This window comes from Danio rerio, chromosome 6, assembly GCF_052040795.2.
Source record: "Danio rerio strain M-AB ecotype USA chromosome 6, GRCz13ab, whole genome shotgun sequence".
In the NCBI taxonomy this organism is placed as follows: Eukaryota; Metazoa; Chordata; class Actinopteri; order Cypriniformes; family Danionidae; genus Danio; species Danio rerio.
In genome coordinates this window covers 59456948-59476189 of record NC_141026.1, presented here as the reverse complement: position 1 = coordinate 59476189, position 19242 = coordinate 59456948, and the positions used below count along the sequence as shown (strand labels likewise).

The 19242-nt window shown below is 38.9% G+C and overlaps 1 protein-coding gene and 1 long non-coding RNA gene across 11 annotated transcripts in view; one reads left to right on the top strand and one right to left on the bottom strand.

Annotated features, from left to right (window-relative positions):
* The window catches only part of znfx1 (zinc finger, NFX1-type containing 1), a 31096-nt gene continuing 11854 nt past the window's right edge, over window positions 1–19242 (top strand). For 3 of the 10 annotated variants that reach the window (XR_015494294.1, XR_015494292.1, XM_087258103.1), the window contains exons 1-8: window positions 1–28; window positions 1925–1989; window positions 4923–6478; window positions 6568–6854; window positions 7914–8152; window positions 10602–10724; window positions 11020–11168; window positions 16714–16857. Coding sequence is in view for 4 of the 10 variants with exons in the window: in XM_087258103.1 (XP_087114229.1) it covers window positions 1926–1989; window positions 4923–6478; window positions 6568–6854; window positions 7914–8152; window positions 10602–10724; window positions 11020–11168; window positions 16714–16857 (2562 nt within the window). In the remaining 6 variants the exon portion in view is untranslated. Of the gene's footprint in view, window positions 29–1701; window positions 1990–4922; window positions 6479–6567; window positions 6855–7687; window positions 7807–7913; window positions 8153–10601; window positions 10725–11019; window positions 11169–16713; window positions 16858–19242 lie in introns of those variants that run through there. The other 7 variants (XR_015494295.1, XR_015494293.1, XM_087258104.1 and 4 more) reach the window with 4 other exon arrangements.
* On the bottom strand, window positions 15978–19046 carry LOC147843703 (uncharacterized). Its single transcript, XR_015494404.1, has 2 exons — window positions 17844–19046; window positions 15978–17424 (listed from the first exon to the last, which is right to left on the bottom strand). It is a non-coding gene; the product is annotated as an uncharacterized LOC147843703 (long non-coding RNA).

Sequence of the window (19242 nt, the reverse complement as noted above, 5' to 3'; positions counted from 1 at the left end):
GCAGTATCACTGAAGACACCAGACGCAGGTGAGTGCTTGACATCATATTAAAAAACAATCGGTTTGTTTACTAACTTATCTGTATATCCTGGTGACATTCGCTGCCGCTGTTGTTTTCATTCTTCTCAAAGACAGCGGAGTTTGTTTGTTTGTGTTCATCCTGCTCATTTCCGGAAGTACATTAGTCACGCAGTCATTTATTCTTTCACTGTCTATTTTTAAATAAAGAATAATATTCTCAGTATACAATATATTGTTACCTTATAATAATACTTAATTCAACATTTTAATCAATCAAATAATACCTGTATACAATTGTATTAAATTATCGTTGCAATATTATTATAGGCTTTTATTTTGTATAGGTTATTTGCGAAATTAAGTTTGTTCTTTAGACTGTGTTGATATTTGTACAACAGATGAGAGAAAGATCTAACAGTTCAACAGCGCGTCCTATCAGCATTTTACTAAGCAGAATGAGGTTAGCTATTAAAAGTGAGCAGGCCTGTCGGACATCATGAACTGGCTATGTATGTGAATAAATAGCCTTTATAATGGATCTTTTTATCCATCCATCTATCATCTAGTATAGATATACATATAGATATGTATGTTTATTTATATACACTCACTGGCCACTTTATTAGGTACACCTTACTACAACCGGGTTGGACCCACTTTTGCCTTCAGAACTGCCTCAATCCTTCATGGCAAAGATTCAACAAGGTCCTGGAAAAATTCCTCAGATTTTGCTCCATATTGACATGGGAGCATCACGCAGTTGCTGCAGATTTGTCGGCTGCACATCTATGATGCCAATCTCCTTTTCCACCACATCCCGAAGATGCTCTATTGGATTGAGTTCTGGTGACTGTGAAGGCCATTTGAGTACAGTGAACTTAATGTCATGTTCAAGAAAGCAGTCTGAGATGATCTACGCTTTATGACATGGTGTGTTATCCTGCTGGAAGTAGCCATCAGAAGATGGAGACACTGTGGTCATAGAGATGGACATGGTCAGCAGCAATACTCAGGTAGGCTGTGGCGTTGACACGATGCTTTTTTTTGGTACTCATGGACCCAAAGTGTGACAAAAAAAGTATACCCCACACCATTACACCACCACCACCAGCCTGAACCATTGACACAAGGCAGGATGGGTCCATGCTTTCATGGTGCTGACGCCAAATTCGACCCTACCTTTCTTCCCCATTTTGATGCTCAGTTTGAACTCCAGCAGATCGTCTTGACCATGTCTACATGCCTAAATGGATTGAGTTGCTGCCATGTGATTGGCTGATTAGAAATTTGCATTAACGAGCAGTTGGACAGGTGTACCTAATAAAGTGGCCGCTGTGTGTATAATGTATGTGTGTATATGCATATAAAAGTGTTTGTGCAGTGTGTATGTATTTTTTTGAACCATTACAGTGATTAATGAAATTTCAATTAACTCTATTCATTGTTAGAGAGATATTAGTGTTCTGATGACTTTTTAAAAATATTCTCAAATCTTTTTCAGTGATTTAATACATACATGCTATTTAAGATAAATAATTATGTTAATCAAAATATGCTAATAATTTACTATTCTATAGTATAGCGTAGTAGTACATCTACATTAGAAAAGAGACAATATAACTAAGCATTTCATGTCATGCAGACAATCTGACTGCACTGTCATATTCATTAATATTTCAGAGGACTGTGTGATGCTGTTCATCCAAACTTATTTGAGAAATCAACTGTAATGGAAGATTCAAGAAATGTACTAAAGTTACAGAGAAAATTTAGACAAACCAATGCATTAAATCCAGGATTTCAGAGACCTATGGGAAAGGAAATGTACTGCAGGTGTTTACAAAGAAAAATAGTCCTGATTATCCCTGTGTATAACTAATTTGCAGAAATTTTTTTACTATAGAATGGCAAATCCAAGAGGAGGACCACAAAGAGGAAGAGGGGGCTTCAGTGTTCCTCCAAGAAGAGGTAGAAGTCTTTCTTCAAACTATTTTGCTGCTCTTTTAGAGCTGTGGTGAAAAAAACACTTGAGATATTCCATTCTGAGATTTTCAAAATGCTTTGCTATTCTTTTTTAGGGTAATTTTTAACAGCAGATGGCGCTCTAGGGCAGTTTTTAACTAGAGATGGCACTCTAGGGTAGTTTTTAACAGCAGATGGCACTCTAGGGCAGTTTTTAACAGCAGATGGCGCTCTAGAGTAGTTTTTAACTGCAGATGGCACTCTAGGGCAGTTTTTAACTGCAGATGGCACTCTAGGGTAGTTTTTAACTGCAGATGGCGCTTTAGGGTAGTTTTTAACAGCAGATGTGCACTAGGGCAGTTTTTAACAGCAGATGACGCTCTAGGGTAGTTTTTAACAGCAGATGACGGTCTAGGGTAGTTTTTAACTGCAGATGGCGCTTTAGGGTAGTTTTTAACTGCAGATGGCGCTTTAGGGTAGTTTTTAACAGCAGATGTGCACTAGGGCAGTTTTTAACAGCAGATGACGCTCTAGGGTAGTTTTTAACAGCAGATGACGGTCTAGGGTAGTTTTTAACTGCAGATGGCGCTTTAGGGTAGTTTTTAACTGCAGATGGCGCTTTAGGGTAGTTTTTAACAGCAGATGTGCACTAGGGCAGTTTTTAACAGCAGATGACGCTCTAGGGTAGTTTTTAACAGCAGATGACGGTCTAGGGTAGTTTTTAACTGCAGATGGCGCTTTAGGGTAGTTTTTAACTGCAGATGGCGCTTTAGGGTAGTTTTTAACAGCAGATGTGCACTAGGGCAGTTTTTAACAGCAGATGACGCTCTAGGGTAGTTTTTAACAGCAGATGTGCACTAAGGCAGTTTTTAACAGCAGATGTGCACTTGGGCAGTTTTTAATAGCAGATGATGCTCTAGGATAGTTTTTAAAAGCAGATGACGCTCTAGGGTAGTTTTTAACAGTGGATGGCACTCGGGTAGTTTTTAACAGCGGATGGCGCTCTAGGGTAGTTTTTAACAGTGGATGGCACTCGGGTAGTTTTTAACAGCGGATGGCGCTCTAGGGTATTTTTTAAAGCAGATGTGCACTAAGGCAGTTTTTAACAGCAGATGACGGTCTAGGATGGTTTTTAACAGTGGATGGTGCAGCGCACTAGGGTAGAGGTCTGCATAAATAAATTTCCGAATAAATCGCGGGAGCGGTCGGTAACGGGTTTAATTTGGGACGGGAGCGGGCTGTCTAGCAATATCGCAGATATTGCTATGCGAAAGAGAGAGAGAGAGAGAGACAGAGAGAGAGAGAGAGAGAGAGAGAGAGAGACAGAGAGAGACAGAGACAGAAAGAGACAGAAAGAGACAGAAAGAGACAGAAAGAGAGAGAAAGAGAGAGAAAGAGAGAGAGAGAGAGCGAGCGAGCTTTGCCTGTGTGTGTGCTTGGTGCTTGTGTGTGTTAGTGCGCGCGCGAATGAGAGAGAGAGAGCTTTCCCAGATAGCAAAATACACTCGGGCCAGTTCCGGCTAGATTCTCGCCTGCCGGAGACTTACCACTCAGCCCGGCTCCGGCTGCCGGACTCCGGATGCTTGTGGACTCACTGCCCGATTCCGGCCCGAATCAATCAGGCCAGATGCGGTGGCCGTAAGCGAGCCGACGCTGCCGCATCCGCGCCGGAATCGGCCAGAGAGTAATGTGCGCTGCGGCTGGCGCGACTCAGTATTTATATACCTTTATATAAAACCTTTTGGTATTACATTGGTACTTGATACATTGTATTACAAGCCTTTGAGTTGATATAACAGCAAACGCCTGTGTGTCTACTTGGTGCTTGTGTGTGTGTGTTAGTGCGTGCGTGCGCGCGTATGAGAGAGAGATTTGTCTGTGTGTGTGTGCTTGGTGCTGTGTGTGTGTGTTTATACAGACAGCGTGGCTGTCTGGACTGTATAGCTGGGGGATTTTCGGTTTTGCTCTCCCCCGCTCTTTAGCAGGATCGGGCGCGGCGGCCAGAAAATGGGGCGGGTCGGGCAGCGGGACAATGAATTCTTAATATAAGCGGGAGCGGTCGGGTTCGGACTAAAACCTGGCGGGTGCGGGTGGGAGCAGGATTCAAAATGTAGTCCCGCGCAGATCTCTACACTAGGGCAGTTTTTAATAGCAGATGATGCTCTATGATGGTTTTTAACAGTGGATGGCGCAGCGCACTAGGGCAGTTTTTAACAGCAGATGGCACTCTAGGATGGTTTTTAACAGTGGATGGCGCAGCGCACTAGGGCAGTTTTTAACAGCAGATGGCACTCTAGGATGTTTTTTTACAGTGGATGGCGCAGCGCACTAGGGAAGTTTTTAACAGCAGATGGTTCTCTAGTGTAGTTTTTAATAGAAGAGGGCGCCATAGGCCAGTTTTAACAGCAGATGGCACTTTAGTGTAGTTTTTACTAGCAGATGGTGCTCTAGGGCAGTTTTTAACAGCAGATGGCGCTCTACATTAGTTTTTAACTCAAGATGGCACTCTAAGCTAGTTTTTAGTAGCAGGTTGTGCTTTAGGCTGGTTTTTAACTGCAGATGCCACTTTTGGGTAGTTTTCAACAGCAGATGGCACTCTAGACTAGGTTTTAATTATACACTCAAATGCTACCAAGGAAAAGTGATTGTATGTTTGCTGAATAACGCAAGTTGGTTTTTATGAACACTCTTGTAATTTTCTTACATTTATAATTTTAGTTTCAAGTGGTATTTGTGAGATATTGGATGCTAGCAGAGTTTAGCTGTTTGTAAAGCATACAGTGCTACCTGCTGTTAAAACTAATCTCAGAATCGATTCAAGAGAGAATAGCAATTGGGTTTTGAAAATCTCTGAATTAATGCAGAATCAATTTCTCAAAGCTTTTTTTTTTCTTACATCTTTGTACTTGTTAATTATACTACACAATTTTATTTAACAGATGGTTCTGTGCCTGGCCACAGACAAGCTAGTGTGTCTCCCAATCGAAGAAGAGGAAGTGGGGGAAGAGGGGAAGGAGGAGGAGGAAGAGGAGGTGGGGGAGGAGGAGGAAGAGGTGGAGGAATAGGAGGTGGGGGAAGAGGAAGTGGCCAAGGAGGAAGAGGAAGAGGAGGTGGACGAGGAAGAGGAAGTGGAGGAGAAAGGGACGGAAGGGGTCGAGGTGATAGAAGTCACCAACACACTGGTGAAAGTACAAACAGCCTGTGGGAAAGATGGACAGATGGAATGACTCAAAGTGCAAGAGGAAGAGATGGAAGAGGACAGAGGAAAGGGGAAAATAAGCAACATCATCAGGGAAATGCTGTCCACCGTCCTATAATAATGGGAGGTGCGACACATTTACCTTCACCTTACCAAGGGAAATTTGGGAGATCTCTTGCTGGGTTGATGCAATTAAACCTGACCCCTTCTTCAATGCTACAACCCATGAATTCAAGACACGACCTTGAAGGCATGAGTCTCCAAAGAACAAGTGGAGGCATGAGTGATTTAAGAGCCAGTCCACAAGGTGAAGCACGAACAGAATCTCAAAGAGGTAGAGGTGGTCATTGGAGAGGAAGAGGGAGAGATGGCCCCCCTGAGGTACGCACACTTGGGTATAAAACACTTGAAGGTCTGCTTGAGAAAGAAGCATCCGAGGTGGCCATCACTCTTTCATCTAGCACTGGACTTAGGAATCTGCTTGAGGAAAAGGTGATGAGAAATGACTTGGTGCAGCTGGTCTGTCAAGTTCTCTGCAAGGCCTTCCAGTCTCGAATTGATCGTAATACAGTGATGCACTTGGCTCGTGTCGTCAAGGACTCTCAGTTTTTTCTTAGCATTCTGCCACATCATGTAACTGGAATGATGTCAGATTACATGCCAGCCCGAAGAGATCAGTATCCCCAGCATTTGAACAACATCATCAGCCTTGTCTCTGATGTTCTCAACATGTTTCCACAAAGTTCTGTGCATTCCGTCTCCATGTTGGTGACTCTTTTGAAACCAACCATCAATCAATTGCGTGCCTCTGGTGTGGATGTTCTCGCCATTACTGATCAGGACTTGGAGAGGGTGCAAGGTTTGGTTAACCATCTCCAAGAGAAATCAAGGGAAGGCACCTTGCGCTCAGATAAATACTCATTCCTAACAGCTGATGAAGATGCCCCACCTGGGGAGGAAGACTTCAGGATGATGAGCATTTATCCCTCATTTGAGGAGTTCCACCTTGATCAGAAGCCTTTCTTGAGGCCGAACATAATCTCTCAAAGTTTCCCTAATGCTCGGATCTATTTAGACACACACTTTCGACTTCTGCGTGAAGATTTTGTGAGGCCACTGCGGGAGGGTGTCAAGGAGCTTTTGAGGATTCACCACACTGAGAAAACTAATGGAATACCAATGAAAAATAGGCAATTTGATGACATCAGGGTCTACTTTGACACCCGAGTGATTTTACCACTTTGCACATCAATGGGAATTGCCTACAAAGTGAAGTTTGACACAAGGCGCCTTCAGGTAATTGCAAATTACAAATCTCTTTCCTATTGTCTGAGAGAACTCAATGTTCCTACAGTCAGTTTATTTAATTATAACTTCAATTGCAGTTTGTCCGGTGGGAAAATTCCAAACGCCTGCTTTACGGATCCCTTGTCTGCCTCTCCATGGACAACTTCGAAACCTTCCTGTTTGCCACTGTGACCGATCGCGACCCAAAGCTACTGAGACAGGGAGAGGTGAATCTCTGTTTTTCTCCTGACAGCAGAGCCGCTCTGGCCAGGGTTCAGCCCTCAGACTCATTCCTGATGGTCGAGACAACGGCTTATTTTGAGGCCTACCGATATGTCCTAGAGGGTCTCCAGGAGCAAAATGAGAATGATGTTCCCTTTCAAAGGTATGCAGATGTTAAATAAACATAAGTCTTGCTTATATATGCAGAATTCTGTGGGTAGTTGAGGTATTTGTAATGTTTTAGAGCAGGGGTGCTCAATCCTGTTCCTGGAGATCTACCTTCCTGCAGATTTCAGTTGCTACCCATATCAAACACACCTGCCTGTAATTATCAAGTGGTGTTCAGGTCCTAATTAATTGGTTCAGGTGTGTTTGATAAGGGTAGCAACTGAAATCTGCAGGAAGGTAGATCTCCAGGAACAGGATTGAGCACCCCTGTTTTAGAGTGTTGTTTTGTGATTGCTCATGGGTGGAATTTAGGTGAATTCAAGTAAAAGAGCTTACTGCGAGAGAGAGTATAATTCTACCTTGCAGTCTGATTTAGGTGTTCTGGGTGGTTTCCAGAGTGACTCTATTTGGTTTCTAGTCAGATGAGCTCTCTGCAATGTCTTGCTGTTGGATCCAGATCTGAATAATAGTAATTTTTTAGATCATTTGGCTTGTTTTCCAGTTTTCATACCTGCTGAAGGTAATAATTCCAAAAATGTGTGGGCATTATACATAATCAACAATTTGTGATGTGTGGGAAGGTGGAATCTATAGAGAATGGTCAAAACAATGCAAATATGCACATATATTATGGGTCTTTCAAGTGGCTCTGCACACGCTGATTGTTTTTTGACAACAAAGTACCATGAAAGAGATTAGACCAGGGGTGTCCACACTTGGTCCTGGAGGGCCGGTGTCCTGGAGAGTTTAGCTCCAACCCTAATCAAACACATCTGAACCAGCTAATCAAGCTCTTACTAGATACATTAGAAACTTGCTGGCAGGTGTGTTGAAGCAAGTTAGAGCTAAACTATGGAGGACACCGACCCTCCAGGACTGAGTTTGGACACCCATGGATTAGAAGCAAAATCTGCACATTTAGGCAATATCCTGGATGTGTTTGGAATGTATGTTTACCTCAAGAAATAATCTGTAGGCATATGGCATACACCGCATCAAACCTTTTTTCTCTTTGAAATTCTAACATGAGAATTGTGAAATGATGTTGTTGTAGGTACATTGTGGAATGCAAAACAGATGTAGATCCTCCAGCTTATCTCCTGGTGGAAGGAAGGTCATATGATCTGTCATGCATCGCAGCAGAAGGGCAGGGGAAGATTCCACCCTTCAATCCTTTGACCCAAAATGCCTGGCCTGATGAGGAAAAAATGGGTCTCGATGAAAGCCAACTTCAAGCACTTAAACTGGCCTTAACCAAAGAGTTGGCCATCATACAAGGACCACCAGGAACAGGTAAGTAATCTGTTACCGTATAGACATGGGGTTTAATGTGGTATACTAATTGATTTGTTTAAGTGAGGATATTGTAAAAAGGGCAAGGGCAATAAGGAGACTGGGGATCTGTACCAAGCAGATTTAGTGGGGCTGATTGAATATACTGTTTATGGGTCAAGATACCATAACAACATCTCTGGCTTTAGGTTTTAAAGAGTAGATCAGGGATATCAAACTCAATTCATGTAGGACCGCATCCCTGCACAGTTTAGTTCCAACCCTGCTACAAACACACTTAAGCTGTGGTCACACTGGGCTTTTCCTCCCATAGACTTCCATTTATACGCACTCGAATGCGTCAGACCGGAAACGCAGGGTCATGCGTCTAGTTTCGCAGGTTGCTGCGGTGCAAAGTTCAAGCTTGGTGGACTCTGACCTGCAAAATTGCATCACTTGACTGCGTGAGACCAATCGAGGATCAAAACATGACCTCTCTGGACAGAAATTTAATACATGGAGCCATCGCTTGCTTTTTTTAATGTCTAATAATCTTGTTTAATCCCACCCCTTTTCGCAGTGCCGCATGACAGAATATCGCACACACAAACTCTAGTGTGATCGTACCTTCATCTGTAGGTTTCAAACAAGACTGAAGGACTCAATTAGTAGGATCAGGTGTGTTTAATTAGGGTTGGAACTAAACTGTGCAGCGCTGCGGCCCTCCAGGAATTGAGTTTGGCATCCCTGGAGTAGATAATACTGGTATTTTTAGTTTTGTAGCATAGCTGTCTTTTAATGTAAAGTTTTTTTACCTGCTATCAAAGTACGTCAGCATGATCAAAGTAATATGTTTGCATATTCCCTATCTGTCTGTGAACACAATAGATATGCAAAGAATAATCAAAACAAACTTGGCCAGCTGACCAACCTAGGCATGGGCCGGTATAAAATTCTGACGGTATCTTATAAAAATATCACAATATCGATATCACGGTATTGTGCTCACTGCTCTAAAATGCATTCTTTTTAAATGTCTGGATAAAAACAGGGTGTCTGCAGGTTTCATCACGTCAAATTTAGGACTTTTTTAAAGACCCTTTTAAGACAGTTATCAATGAAATTTCAGACTATTACAGGGCAAAACACTAATAATTTTTTGTAATAGCCAGTGTTTTTTTTTACTTGCCCAATTAAAATAAAAATTATGTTATTCCTTAGCCACTTATTTTAAATAATGTGTCAAAACAAGCAAACTCGAGTTATATACTTACATAGTTTTAGTAGCACAATCTTTCTTTAAAAAAAGACAAGTTTTATAAGCTATAATAACACACACACACACACACACACACACACACACATACATACATACATACATACATACATATATATATATATATATATATATATATATATATATATATATATATATATATATATATATATATATATATATATATATATATATTATATATATATATACACACACACACATATGTATGTATATATATATATATTTAATTAAATTTTTTTAATGTAATTTTGTTCTTTAATGTTCAATAAAGTATTTTCAGAATTCTGATGTCTAAATCAAGATCAGTATTTAGTTTGAGGGTAACTACACCTTTAACTTCTTGATTATTTTAAAATGCTATTTAAAAAAATGGGATTTTTTGGTGTCATTTACTAAATCAACACACACACTCACAATGAGAGACTAATCTAAAATCTTTTCACAAATGCAATGTAGCATAAACCATATTAAATTAAAGACAATCAGAACGTCTCAAAGTTGTACAAGCTATAAAAAACAACATTAATGCACAACAAAAATGTAGGCATAACAACACGGGGAACTTTTAAACAAATGTTATTGTAAGGATGTAAGAGACAATTAAACCATACAGCTAAATAGTTAATAAATGTTAATTTTGTTAGGTTTTGTTAGATGGATTTGTTGGTTGTACTGATTGGCTATAGCTTTACATGGACAATTAGTGAAAATTAAGACCTGTTTAAAAGTATTTAAGACCCATAACAGCATCCTTTGGATATTAGTTCTGCTAGCGATTACTATTTTCCTAAAAAGCTGAAAAAAAAGTAAATAAAAAAATCCTACACATACCTTTGAAACAATATAGCAGAAAATTCAAAACTGCTGTATACCTTGAAAACAGTTATCGTCCCATGCCTAGACCAATCACAGTTGGCTAAGTAAGGGAGGGATTTACAAACCTTGTGCTCAGATAATTGATTTAAATGAACTGTATCAACATCAGTGCAAACTGGTTCTAATACTAAATGCATATTCTTAAAAATTACAATGTTTTCTGACATTAGATGCATTCAAAGCTCTTGTTAGAGACTCAACTCAATATTGCGATTATTTAAAAATCCCAAGTTCTGAATTACAAAGACTCATGGTAAAACAAATGTTTGAATGTCCTGTTTTTATTCTTGTTTGCAGGCAAGACGCATGTAGGACTGAAGATAGCTCAGGCTTTGCTAAAGAACCACGAGGCCTGGTCAAATGGTTGCCCTATGCTGGTGGTCTGCTATACCAATCATGCTCTTGACCAGTTTCTGGAAGGTATGCATACAGCATCTCATAGTTTTAAGAACTTGTAGCTTATTTCTCAGTGCTTTGTGGGTAGTAACAGAAACAAATGGGATGGGATTCCCCATAGGTCACAAATGAGATCTCATGTGAAAAAGACGTGAGTCGTGAGTCTCCACTGAGATTTTCTTGGAAGCACTTCTTACAAGAACACAAGAACATAAGATTTAAGTTGTGATGTCTTCTCCAGAGAGATTTGGATTAATCCAGTGAAGTTTAACTCTATTTATTTATGAAATTATAAGATATTTAACAACTTTTGTCGCAGGTATCCATGGCTTCCTAAAAGATGGGATTGTGAGAGTTGGAGGACGAAGTAACAGTGAAACTCTGAAGCGTTTCGGTCTAAGAGAGTTGACCAGGTTCAAAGACTTCCGCAAAAATTTGCCGCAGCACCTGAGAAGAGCTCATCATGAAGTAAGCCATTTATTATACCAGGGCTCGAAATTGCGACCATTTTGGTCGCATATGCGCCTGAAATTTAAGCTATGCAACCTCGTAATATATATTGGGAGCATTCGTGCGACTGCATGTAATGATTGTAGTGGGACCTGTTTTGGTTTTTTCTAAAAACGTGGTAAAACTGCTATATTGGTTCATATTAGCTGTCAATCACTCAAGACTTTCTGCTGTGAGATGACAGGGTGGGAGCTTTTGTGACCGCGGGGAATGCAAACGGCTGAAGAGTGAAACGTACACTGACTCTCGATGCGTTGGATGCACTGCGTGTTCAGCCAACACAATCTGATGGCAATTCGTAACTTTTTCATACGTTTCCTCGTGAGATCAGGCTGCAACAGCGCAAATGTCCGCTATAACACCATCGCCAAAGAAGCTCGCCTTTACTGAGTTTAAACTGATGCGGGTTATAACAAAGAGCAGTATTGCGCCGGTGGTCATCGGGAGAATCCTGCTCTGCCTGCTCATATATTGGGCCGGCTGACTCGCATGCTTTTCCGCAAACACAGAAAAATTGAATTCAGCGCGTAACGAGGCTGAGCATTAAAACAACACCAACCGAAACCAAAACTTTTAAAAGTGAGACTTTTCCTCCTTTCTTTTGTCCGCTCTTTCTTGAGGTGTTTATTATTTTTCTCTTTAATTACTGATGACTGCTTTGCAGCGTTGAATTGAATGATTCATTATATTATTATTAGTTTTGTAGCAGAAATATTATTTATTAAATTGACATGCATATAAAAACAAAAGTACAAAATAAATATTTCTTACTGCAATGCTTCATTTGTGTTTGATGCAAACCATCAATTTATTTTTCATAAAGTAACAAACTTTATATAGCAGATAACTTACATTAAAGCACATTCAAGGCAGCATGATGATGAGAAATATAATTCATTATTAGTATTATTGTCATCATCGTCATCATTAATATTTTATAATTATTCAACATTCATTTTGATTTTGACAGTTGTTTCTGGGTTTTGTTAGTCCCAGTTGATGTTGTTTTCAAATACAATAAATCCCTTAATATGCTACTTGTCATATATATCATTCATTTTTGGTGGGTGCTCCTAATTTTCTTCTGGTGCTCCTAATTTTCTTCTGGTGCTCCTAATTTTTTTTTCTGGTGCTCCTAATTTTTTTTCTGGTGCTCCCAATTTTTTTCTGGTGCTCCTAATTTTTTTCTAGTGCTCCTAATTTATTTTTCTGGTGCTCCTAATTTTTTTCTGGTGCTCCTAAATTTTTTCTGGTGCTCCTAAATATTTCAGGTTGGGAGCACCGGTGCTACCAAGTAAGAAAGTTAATTTCGAGCCCTGTATACTATTGTATCATGACATTTAATTTTATTCTTAAATTAGTTGTAATTATATAAGAGCAGTTCATTTGCAAAACAGATAAGTCTGTTCTTAGAACTTTTCAGTAATTGTGTTTTTTTTTTTTCAATTGATCGTGTGTAAAAATATATTAAAACTATTTATTTAGGTGGTCTGGTGGTTCGTACTGTTGCATTTCAGCAGGGGTGTCCAAAGTTGGTCCTGGAGGGCCGGTGTCCTGCTGATCTTAGCTCCAACTTGCTTCAACACACTTGCCTGGAAGTTTCTATTATACCTAGTAAGCTTGTTCAGGTGTGTTTGATTAGTGTTGGAGCTAAACTCTCCTGGACACCGGCCCTCCAGGACCAAGTGTGGACACCCCTGCCTTACAGCAAGAAGCTCACTGGGTCAAGTCCCGGCTGGGCCAGTTGGCATATCTGTGTGGAGTATGGGTTAGGGTTAGCATGCTCTTCCAATGTTGGTGTGGGCTCCCCCACAGTCCAAACACATGCACTAAAGGGGAATTGATTAACTAAATTGGCCCAAGTGCATGTGTGTGTGAATGTGAGTGTGTATAGGTGTTTCCCAGTACTGGGTTGCGGCTGGAAGGGCATCCGCTGTGTAAAACACTTCATTTTGATGGTCCATTTGAGTATTAGTAGACTATCTGCTTAATGATAATGCTCCTTCAACAGACATTTAACTGACTGTAAAAACTTTGCAAGTACATGTCAACTTACACTAATCCCAACTCCAACCCTAACCCCAACCTAACAGTCTGCATATAATCTAATGAGAATTAGTTGGCATGTAGATGCAATGTAACTTAATTTTAACATGCGCACCATCAAAATAAAGTGTGACCAAAACGTATGCCGGAATTTTTGCCGGTTCATTCTGCTGTGGCAGCCCTTGAAAAAATAAAAACTAAGCTGAAGGAAAATTAATAAATGAAGTATTTATGATTATAATTATTTATTTTTTAATAATGTTTTTTTGTAATGGTGCTCATCAGTACACAACATGATCATGAATAGGCATGGGAGGGTAAATGTTTTCAAGGTTTACCGTGGTTTGGAAAACTTTCTGCTATACCATTCCTTAGCTATGTGTAAGATTTTTTTATTTACGTTTTTATTGATTACATTTTTTATTTATTACAACAGTGTCTCCAGAAGAAAAGATATCTAAAGATGCTATTTTAAATTGTTAAAGAAATACGTGTTTTCGAAACGAAGACAGCAGAAGTCAGCGATTCAATTGAATTATTTAGCCTGACATGTTTACGGTTCCAAAACATTTGAAGAGTTTCTCAAAATAAAATATATTGTTTTCAATGGGGAAAAAAACAGACATTTAAAAAGAATATATTTTAGAGCAGTAATCACAAAACCCTGAAACCATGTAACTGTGATATTTTTATCCAAAGTTATCATACTGTCAGAGTCTTATACCGGCCCCTGCCTAGTCATGAATTCCAAAACAAACAAAAAAATACAAAAATTGTTTTCGCAAATAAACTCTTCATGTACATAATAATATTTAATAATTAGATTTACTACTCTTACTAAATTAAATTTATATTTGCTAAAACAATAATTGATTTAAAAAAATAAAAAGCATTTTTTTAAATGACAAAAATTATGATTTTTTTTATTATTTATTATTATTTTTTATTTATTTATTTTTCCTTTTTTTTAAATGTGTAACCAATATTCATCCTGAGTAATTTAATTGATGGCATGTGTATCACACGTGTGTATTGACATATTGCATTAAATCTTGGTCACAAGCCTCTTTAACTACATTGAAGCCTATTGATCAATTACCAACCTACGTCACACATGACGTCACACGGGTTCCCGGTTGCAAAAAACAGACAGGCTACAATGGGAAAGATGTCGTGTTTTGCGGTAGGATGCCGAATTCGAGTCCAAAAACAGAAAACTTAACTTTTACCATACAACACACACTGCTTTAATACAGACTGCAGACGTCTTTGGCTAAATGGGAGCTGAATGAAGTGAGGAGCTAGTTAGAAGTGCTGGACTCTGCGGTTCTCATGTCATATCAGGTCAGCTATGCTGAATCATACACATCACTCATTTTTGATTGCAGAAATGATTTCAGCGAAAACAGTTACATATGGTGAATTAAACTGCTAACACTGAATGCTAAGAATGAAACGTGAAAGTTTATTAAGGTAAACTTAGTTTTATATTCACACATTCATTCAGTGACAACTTATGACACACTATCTATATTGTTTACCACGGCACTTTGAATACTCGGTCTGAAATAACTTGCAAGTGTGACTTGAAAACAACATTAGCACTGTTTATTTGACTGTGAACAATGTTGTATATTGATAGTCATTGGCTGTTGCTAATGTTTCGCTATTTAGAGTTTGCAAATAATATTTTTATGAAATTATATTATTAAGGAGAAAGTCTGAATGTGCGAATAGAAAACCAACTTTACCTCTATGTGTAGGTTCACATACCCTGCCGTACAGGTGAAGTTCACTGTCAGAATGCAGTCGTTTGCGTGTTGGTGATTAATTACCCAGGGCTTGTATAACGTTAGCTCCGTCTTGTTTCCTTGTGTTTGGCTAGGCAGAATCTCGGTGTTTAGCTCTTGAATCTGGTCATCATGGAGCAATATTTATTGCACATGACCTCAAAGAACAACATTGTTGGCATCCGAAGACTTGTAGACCTTTAACTTCTCTCTTGTAAAATCACTCGGAGCTTCATTGAGATTGTATATTTGGGGCTGCTTGGTCATTTCGTCTTATCCAATATCTATAGGGAGGGTGCTATCGCAAATGGAGCTGTCAGATGAACGCCGCTCGCTTTAACGTTAATTTTGCTGAATCACTGTGCTTGTCACTGGGTGACGAGCTGTTATAATATGCTGTAAGCATTATGTAAATAATATATATAATATGTTAGTAATTTATCTTATTTCTAAGACTACAACAAACTCTGCACTGCATCAGATGTCATTCCCTCGCTGTAAATGCTGGCGCTCCCGGTTGCTTTCTGCCACCTCCCTGCACGCGCATCCTGAATGTTTACAAGCATGGTAATTGGTCTATTGACTCAATATATGAACAAGCAGTTAAAATGACGGACTTAAAGCCTATGCGATGGCATCATTGTGATGTTTTATGTAAACAAAACCTTTTTAGTTTTGATAGTTTTATTCAATTTAGTTATCTTAAATTGGTTTTTAAATGTTTAAATAATCATGTTCCAATCCTGAATCAATCCAGTCGGAATCAAACCTCCCACAGAGTTACACGGGCAACTGCTAATGGTGACTGTCTAGTGCCAAAGTGTAAGACCTCGTTGGGTCAATCTGTCTTCTCTGTAAAGGAAGCCAAACTGTGGAATGATTTACCGGTTAGCTTAAAATCAGAAAGTAGTAAAAATATTTTTAGTAGTTCATTCATTTTCTTGTCGGCTTAGTCCCTTTATTAATCCGGGGTCGCCACAGTGGAATGAACCGCCAACTTATCCAGCAAGTTTTTACGCAGCGGATGCCCTTCCAGCTGCAACCCATCTCTGGGAAACATCCACACATACATTCACACACACACTCATACACTACAGACAATTTAGCCTACCCAATTCACCTGTACCCCATGTCTTTGGACTGTGGGGGAAACCGGAGCACCCGGAGGAAACCCATGCGAAGGCAGGGAGAACATGCAAACTCCACACAGAAATGCCAACTCAGCCGAGGTTTGAACCAGCGACCTTCTTGCTGTGAGGCGACAGCACTACCTACTGCGCCACTGCCTCGCCCTATTTTTAGTAGTGCTCTGGTTAAAAACAAAACAGCAGTGTTTGCACAGTCTACTGTTAGTTGGTTGGATCATGTCGCCTTTGCTTTTGCCTGCAGTAATTTTATGTAAAGAATTATAATGTTGTGTTTGTTTTTATTATATTTCCATTTTGTCAATTTTTTTAAGCCTCCTGTGGACAGGTGTTGAGAATTAGCAAGTTTGCTAAAACACTTAAACAAATGCATTTGGTTGTCCAGTGTAATTGTGATGTCCATGTCAAATAAAATAAATATTATAGGCTTAAATAAAATTAAAATGTCAGAAGACACATCTAAAGGTTATATCTAATAACATGTCTATGATATTTGTAATGAGTTTTGCTGTATGTCCACAGATCAGCAATAATATGCAGGAAGCAGAAACTCTTTTAAAGGCGCAGTCGGCTCAGCTCGAGTGCAGCTTGCGAGGCGTCCTCAAAGAAGACTTCTTGGAAAAGTACATCTCTGAACAGCACTGGCACAGTCTGTGTCTACAGCCCGTGAGTCAAAACATTCTCAGTATGAAGCTAGATTTTACATTATGATGTTTTTTTTCTGAAAATCTGAGATAAAGGCACAATATGAAAGATTTCATTTTTTTATTCAAGTTTTCCCAAAACCTCTAGTGCAGTGTAAAATATTTTGCTGACTTGTGTACTTACATTGTCCTAAATGTTTTGAAGAACGTTCAAATCCAGCAACAAAACCTCAATTTTAGCGAGTGAGATGGAGTGATTGCTGTGTGTTCATGCTAATGCCGTCACACACCATTTATTTACAGTTTGGTTTTCTAATAAAAAAGGAGAGAGGCTTTAATATGTTGTGTGTTTTATTTGACTGCACAGATCAGCATTACAAAAGAAGACTAAAAAATATTCAGTCTGATAAAACAGAGCTGTTTTTTCCACATGATCATGAGCTGAAGAACTGTAGGCTGTGGGTTGTTGCATAATAATTTCTTCACTTCTTTCACTCTTACTTTGCTTCATACTTCCATTAAGTATTGAATATTTAAGCTAATCAACATGATTTCTGCAGTAAGTTGATGTAATAAGATTTAATGAAGACTACCAGGGGCGGACTGGGACAAAAATTCAGCCCTGGCACTGTTGCCACATCAGCCCACATTACCACACCGACACAGCCCCACCCACGGACACGCACATTCTCTATTTATTTTGATGTAAAGATGATGAAATATTATGACATTTATGCCAGATTTTGATTATGTCCGGGTAACCTTGGATTGGGTCAGCCCATCTTGAAACCAGACGACAGTTGCCGATTGGGCCAAATGCTTAACATTTATTATTATTATTATTTTTATTATTATCATCATAATATCACATCTAGCAAGAGATAAAAGCTGTCTTCGCTTAAAAACAATACATATTAAAAAAAAAACTGACTGGCCCACATTTAAAAATTGGTCCAGCCCTTCTGGCATTTGCCAGAATTGCCAGATGGCCAGTCCGCCCCTGAAGACTACAACTCCCATGAGTCCACCCTCAGTCACTGCATCATCAAACTTAGTCTTTGTTTGTTGTGAATATGCGCCATCTAGTGGTGAAAATTACTTGTTGTGCCTTTCAGAAAAACAACTTTGCTGCTTTTTAATAAATAGTATATTCCAATACAAATATTTACTTCACTGACACAATGACCAGTAGGTTTATTCATAATTAATAATACATCTTATCTTCCAAAATGCTTTTTCCACATGATCATGAGCTGAAGAACTGTAGGCTGTGGGCTGTTGCATAATAATTTCTTCACTTTTTTCAGTCTTACTTTGCTTCATACTTCCATTAAGTATTGAATATTTAAGCTAATCAACATGATTTCTGCAGTAAGTTGATGTAATAAGATGTAATGAAGACTACAACTCCCATGAGTCCACCCTCAGTCACTGCATCATCAAACTTAACCTTTGTTTGTTGTGAATATGCGCCATCTAGCGGTGAAAATTACTTGTTGTGCCTTTCAGAAAAACAACTTCACTGCTTTTTAATAAATAGTATTATTCCAATACGGATATTTACTTCTCTGACACAATGACCAGTATGTTTATTCATAATTAATAATACATCTTACCTTCCAAAATATTTATATAAAAAAATAACAACAGCATTCAAGGGTCACACTTTATTTTGATGGTGCGTATGTTGAATTTAAGTTACATTGCATCTAAATGGCAACTAATTCTCATTAGATTATAAGTAGACCGTTAGGTTGGGGTTAGGGTTGTGGTTGGGGTTAGTGTGAGTTGACATGTACTTGCAAAGTTTCTTATAGTCAGTTAAAGGTCTGTTTAGAAGCAGTATCAGCAGATATTAAGCAGACAGTCTACTAATACTCGAATGGGTAACACTTTATTCTGATGGTCCATTTAAGTATTCTGCATTTTAATCATTACTTTCTAAACTTAGAAATCAAATTATGCATTTAACTGTTATCTTATGAAGACATATTATTGGAGACACAGAGTAAAGCCTGATATTTATAGTCAAAGACAAAATTATTAGTCCTCCTGTGAAACAAATTTTATTTTTTAAATATTTCCCAAGTGATGTTAAACAGAGCAAGGAGACTATTGCACAGCATTTCATAGTATATTTTTCTTCTTGAGAAAGTCATTTCTTTTAGACCAAAGGTGGGCAAACTACGGCCCGCTGAACGATTTCATCCGGCCCGCGAGAGAGTTTTATAGTATACAACTTATATAGTGGATAAGTTAGTGGTTCATTCTGCTGTGGTGGCCCTCAGATTAATAAAGGGACTAAGCCGAAAAGAAAATGAATGAATGAATGAATGAATGTATATGCATTTTTTTGCAAGTAATGTGCTTTATCAAATTCTGTGTTTTCAGTCAAAGTGTGTTTTAT